This window comes from Malaya genurostris, chromosome 3 (genome assembly GCF_030247185.1).
Source record: "Malaya genurostris strain Urasoe2022 chromosome 3, Malgen_1.1, whole genome shotgun sequence".
In the NCBI taxonomy this organism is placed as follows: Eukaryota; Metazoa; Arthropoda; class Insecta; order Diptera; family Culicidae; genus Malaya; species Malaya genurostris.
Window position 1 is genome coordinate 8,259,082 of NC_080572.1, and position 6,228 is coordinate 8,265,309.

General features: G+C 36.5%; 1 protein-coding gene across 2 annotated transcripts in view; it reads right to left on the reverse strand.

The window, feature by feature from the left end:
* LOC131437120 (atypical protein kinase C) overlaps nucleotides 1–5,966 on the reverse strand; it is a 244,978-nt gene extending 239,012 nt beyond the window's left edge. Inside the window, exons 1-3 of one of the 2 annotated variants that reach the window (XM_058606284.1) lie at nucleotides 5,389–5,966; nucleotides 475–938; nucleotides 212–332 (exon numbers count right to left, since the gene is read on the reverse strand). In XM_058606284.1, the coding sequence (XP_058462267.1) occupies nucleotides 212–332; nucleotides 475–654 (301 nt within the window). In that variant the 5' untranslated portion in view covers nucleotides 655–938; nucleotides 5,389–5,966. Of the gene's footprint in view, nucleotides 1–211; nucleotides 333–474; nucleotides 939–5,388 lie in introns of those variants that run through there. The other variant, XM_058606281.1, reaches the window with a different exon arrangement.
* Nucleotides 5,967–6,228: the final 262 nt, after the last annotated feature.

Genomic DNA, 6,228 nt, shown 5'->3' on the forward strand with positions numbered 1-6,228 from the left:
AGCCTATCATTCCGTTGAAAATCCCTGTCCATTCACAAATCCGCATCTCACAATGATGCCAAGAGGAGCTCATTGTAACCAGCTGGCGACATGCAACATTTTTGGCATCATAGGCAACCACCTTGCTGCCGTCACGTTGTGACCAAGATTAGTATGTACATTTGCTATTTGATGAGCATTAACAGCTTGTGGGTCCCAGAACCAGACTTACCATGTATGACAAGCTCCGAGTCTCGGTTTACCTCGTACAACCGAATCGCCTCGTCCAGCTCTAAGTCAGATTGGATCGTACAGGGGTCGTTCTCCTCGTCGACCCATTTCATGGTGAAGACCTGAAACGAGAAGAAAAAAATCAGGACAATATTGATTGTTTCTATCAGCGTTTCGTCGCAGCCCCAACCCAACCTACCACCAGCGGCAGGCCAGAATGGTGGCGTAAATTTTCGCCCCCTTTTTTCTCTGTCCGTTACTCACCTGTTCCGGTGCGAAGTGACATATTTCCCGTATCTCCCGGCAGATTCCCTCGTATGTGATGCTTTCCACGATGTAGGTGATCATCACCTCACCACTGTATGCTATTTTCACTTTAATCTCGGAGCCAGCACCACCACCACCGCCGCTGTTGTTGCTGTCGTTTGTAATTTGGATGGGCATTTTTTCTTCTTTTTGTTTGTCGCCGGTTTGCGTTTATCGTGAGGTGAGTGGAATGAAGGCGATTTTGGTGGAAGGCCAAGAAGCCGGATTGGTCTGGTCAATTAGTCGGTCGGTTTGGTTGGTCCACGGCAAACGGTGCCCGTTGAGTGATGGAATGCTGACCGGCGAATATGGATGCCTGGTTCGGTAAAGGCAATCAGTGAAATGTAGTTAGCAGATGGATTTTTTTTCCTTTTACGTTGGGCAGTGGCGATAGTTTAGAATGTTCGTGAATTCGGCTGGAGCTGGAAGAAAATGAATATTTGTGAAACAGAAGATAAGAAGTTCTTCCTAATCACGAAATTTTGGTTGAAATATCTCAACGTTCTGTCATAGATTGATCGATTCCATGGTTCGTGAGCAAAAAAACCTTTTTTTTCGCCTAGAAATAAAGCCTTTCTCATAATACTTATATTTTCTAATATATCACTAGTCGAGAATTCAATAAAATTAGAAACTTTTTTCGGGTATAAATTAACATAACCTTTTCAATTTGTAAACAGTTATGTCAAGTTAGTAAGAATTTTTCTTTGTTTAGCATCGTCGCACTAAATGACGGTTTTAAATTTTAAACACACTTTGTTCTATAGTTCAAATTCTGCAGCAACCTATGATACTATAGGACCTTTCGTTTGAGCCTAAGTTTGTAAAAATCGGTCAAGCCATCTCAAGCCAATAATGAGTGAGATTATTTGATACATACTACATACATACATCCAAACATGCACACACAGCCATTGATCAACTCGATATGTCGAATGGTATAGGACACTTGTCAATTATTCAAGTATAAGAAAGGCAAAAAGTATACTTTTATAGAATAGAATCGTTATCATGATTTTGTGATAATACTAACAAGTGGGTATAAATTAAATAAAAGAAAAGATCAAAGATGGTAAACACTACAAATGGTCCCATCTGTTAATGACGGTTTATCTATATTAACTTTTCGTGAAATTATTTTAGCGTAATTCTTTATGTTTTCTAAAATTTGTTCTGATAAGATAGAAAGATGGTGGCCTTGGTAAATGGGATAGTAAAAAGAAATTATTGCCAATTACATTACAATTCGCTACCTCTAAACAAAAAGTAGCTGTCATTTTTAGATTCGATTTGATAACTTTTTTCATATACAGATTTTGAATATAGAATTTTGATTCTCCGAAACAATTTTACTGATTTTCTCCTGTAAAATATAGATTTAATTGTGGTAACTCGACACGTTATACGAAATTGAACAAAGCACGCTGTGTGCTTCGTTCGAAAAGGCGGTGGTGTTTTCTTCTTCCATACCAGCACGTAGCGATTTTGCATCGCCATTTAGTATGACGGTTTGAAAGTTTTGACACTCATCGCTATATAATTTCGGAACTGGAAGAAATTGCACAGTATCTTTTAAGACAATAAGAGCTTTAATTAGAATCAAGATTTGTGAAAATCGATTTAACCATTGCTAAGAAATCGAAGTGAGTTCCGTTTTTGGAGCTTCACTACTATCGGTACTTTCGGAACCGGAAACCGGAGAGTCCCAGAGTAGGTTTATACATCCACCAACTGAAAAGATCTGCCAACTGAATGAATCTACCAGTAAGTTCAATAGAAATTTGCACCTCGTTTTGTCAGAGCTTGCAAAAAAACTCATGAAATAGAAAATTTTCCACTTATTACGCTGTAATTCCGGAACTGGAAGTTTGATTTGAATAGAATTTTTGGGGGATTTTTTAATATATTTCAAGACCTTTAATTTGCATCTTAGTTTGTGAGAATCGGATAAGAAATTTCTGAAATTTCCGAGTCAGATAATGATGAACTTCAATAACCAGCTATGGGACCATAAGACCTTTAATTTAAATCTAAGTTTTTGAAAATCGGTTCTGCCATCTCTGAGAAAAGTGACAATTTTTTCCATTTTTTTGGTGCATGTCGCCCTGTAATTCCGTAACCGGAAGTCGGATCGGGTATAAAATTCAATAGCAGTCTATGGGACCATAAGACCATTCATTTGAATCTGAGTTTGTGACAGCAGATCTAACTCTAACTAATGGTTTTCGTATATGAGATGACTAGTGGAACTGAGATGAATGGGGGTACCGTATGTACCATATGTAGATTAGAAACAGTTGATTAAAAGTTTAAGCTCAACTAGAGTCCAGTACTTCTCTGGGCAGTTTGGTAAATTGACTGTTGGAGCTTATAACATTGCAAGACGAATTTCGCATAGTGACAAGAGATCAAATCAGGCCAAAAAAAAGCTGGAGTCGTGGCTTCTGATAAATGATAACAACCGCTTTCGCAGACATTCTTTCACAGTGCCAGTAGAAACGACAGCGCCAGTAGAAACGAAACCTTTAGATTTTTGGCCACAACTACACATGGCCTGCCATATCAAATACTTCGACGGCAATTTGAATTCAAATGAAAGGTCTTCTTGTCGCATACAAAGTTGCTGAAAGTCATTAGGATCCGGATCTAGAATTACTACTAGTCTTCCGAATTTGACAGTCATTAAGAGCGACGATTCAAGAAACGTAAAAAAAACTAAATGAGTCTTGAAACTGTTCTAATTTGTACGTCATGTTAGTTGTTGGTCATACGAACCGTCTTCGGCTATATCGGTAACCGGAGTCCGGTTCCGAAAGTACCGTACATAGTAATCAAAATTAACTTTGAGCCGGACTAACGGGGTGATGAACGTTGAATATTTCAGAGTTATATGAATAAAGATTCAAATGCTAATTTAAGAATACATTAAAGATAAACTATTCAATTTTCTGGTCTTATGTGGTGTTGCCCGAACAAACTTTTTTATTTCATGCAAGAAAGGTATTTTGAAGAATCCATAGTATTTTAATATGAGTAATATGCTGATTTCGGTATATTTGTTGTTTACTGACAAGTTCAGCATAATATTATTCCAAACTTCGGCAAAGGTATGCGCTTTACTGAAATACTTCAACGAATTTCGGAAAAGAGGTTATGGATTACTGAATCATCAAAATGTCGTGTTGCCGATCTACTTCGGCATTTCAAAATGCCGAGCTCGAGAATCGACTTTAAGTGTTCCTAACTTTTATTTATTATTTATATAAAAAAATTAAAATGGGTAAAACTTTTATCTTTTTAGCAATTTTAATCAACCGGTAATAATCGAACAATGATAAATCCTACAAAAAATGTAGTGCAAGTATATATCCTAAAATCAAATAAATTTTTGAAATAAAATTCTGTAAAAAAATAATTTTAAAACTTCATGTCGATTTACAAAAAGCATTATTTTTGATTTTGTTCAAATTTTGTTCCAAGATAGATAATTATATTTCCTACTAACCGTTCATACATGGTATGATGGGATTTTTTTTGAGAAAACAATGTTTTTCTAACACAAACTTGAATGATTATGACTTTCAGTTTAAATTAGATTTCTATCGCTTACACATTTGTGGGTGTTGAAGCCTCGGAGACCCATAGTGTTAAATACAATTGGACTCAGTTCGAAGAGATCGGAAAATGTGTGTGTTTGTGTGTGCACTTTTCGAAGATATATTTACGCGCTCAATTTTCTCGGAGATGACTGAACTGATTTTAACAAATTTATGCTCGTTTGAAAGCTACTATCGGGCTATGATAAGTATGATAAGTGCAATACAGTAAGCAAAAGATCAAGTTATACTTATTACTTTTACTTCAATTGATAGCTCTCGTTGAGGCAAATCACAAATTATTCATATACTAAATTGTTTTGTTTTGAAGCATTTATTTATTTATTAAACAACATGATATTGTTTATTTCTATCACCGTAACCGTAATTTTTCAAATCAAGAAATTGTAGTACATAATTCGGAAATGTTGGTAAAATTCTGGAACTAACATTAAGATTAATTTGTTTAGTTCTGCGTGCACATTTCACACATATTTATATAAATAGGGATTTTAATAAAACAAAATGTTCTCATCCGAATTTGTAGCAGATTGCGATTCTAAACCGTATTTACAGCTTATATTTTCGTGCTGTGTATATCGAGATATATTCCATATATTTGGAGTTTATTGGTTTAGTGTACTGATTTCGAAAACTGTCATATGTGCTTTAAAAAATTTATAGTGTATTAGTAACCTTTTTTGCCTCCGAACTTTACTAACTATTGATATATAGTATATTTGAGTAAACACAATCCGAAGATCCTGTAATCACCAAGCTTATACATTTCATTTGCTAACAATGTCAGTAGGCCGCCCCCCCCCCCCCCCCCCTCTTTCCCTTTGGAAGATTTTTCAACATTAACTTCTATGTGCAATATAGCACTTATTAGATAAAAGTGCAAAAAAATTTCACAATTCTCTCCCGTCGTTCTCAGAATTTGTTTTATAGTGTCAATATTGTGGATGACGCACGTTTCTTTCAAATTTTTGCGCCTTCAGCACCTTTTGAACCACCCCTTCTTTGAACTCCCCCCTTGAATGATTCCTGCGCACAGACCTGATGTTATGAACTAGAAGTCATTCCTCAGCAATGATTCACATGCCCCTATTTAATAAGGCTTTACATCCTATACCCGATATAGACTATAATCTGACAAACGTTTCGTTGCGTTCACAAATATTGAATATTACCCAAGAACTCATACTTTTGACAATTACTGAAAACAACGGAATATACCAACGACGAAAACACAACAAACCATTCGATCACTTACTCGAACGCGTTTCCCTTCTCGCTCTGCGCTATTAACAGGTGGTGGCAAACGTCATTCGCTCCGCTATTCTTATTGCTATTATTTCTTCCGGTATCTGTTCTTTGCCCGATTGATGAAGGCGCACCGAACAATTTGAATGAAAACCCAAAACAGCTTTTGTTTTTACGCAAACCTACAAAAACTCTTCTTTCCGTTGTCACCGCGTATAGCACTTATCAATTGAAACACTCTTGCGACACTTTATTCCCTCTCATCCACCGTAAAAAAGGTAAACAACACAGATTCCGACTAATGCGATATCTCAAAACCGACCATCGGAATTTCGCGTCGAAACTACATGAAGCCACGTTCGAGAAAAAAAACAATGGGACCGCTTGTACTGTCCGCTTGACGACGAGAATTGGTATGCACCGCTTGCAAAATCAACATAAAAATTATAAAATTCACTTTCTGTGCAATTGCTTCACCTGTTCATCACGAATATACGGCACTTTTGAACGGGATAAAAAGGCAACACAAAAATTCGAAAACTGAAAAGTACACCACCGCTGCGAAACAATCGCGAGAACATAAGTATTTGCGTGTATTGGAATTTTATGTTTTGACAGTCTGATGAAGAAAGGTAACAAAAGGGAAATTTTGCAGTGGTGCCAGAATGCAGACCAAAATTTTGCATGTCTGAACGAAGTATATCTTTTTCATTTCGATAATCCCACGACAAAAGGGGCGAACAGCAAATGAGAGCCTCTCTTTGTCTACATACTCTTTTAATTATTACGGAGCCATTACTGGAATTTCTCTAAAGTTTCCAACATATAGTGAAAGTTTGTGGTTTTACCT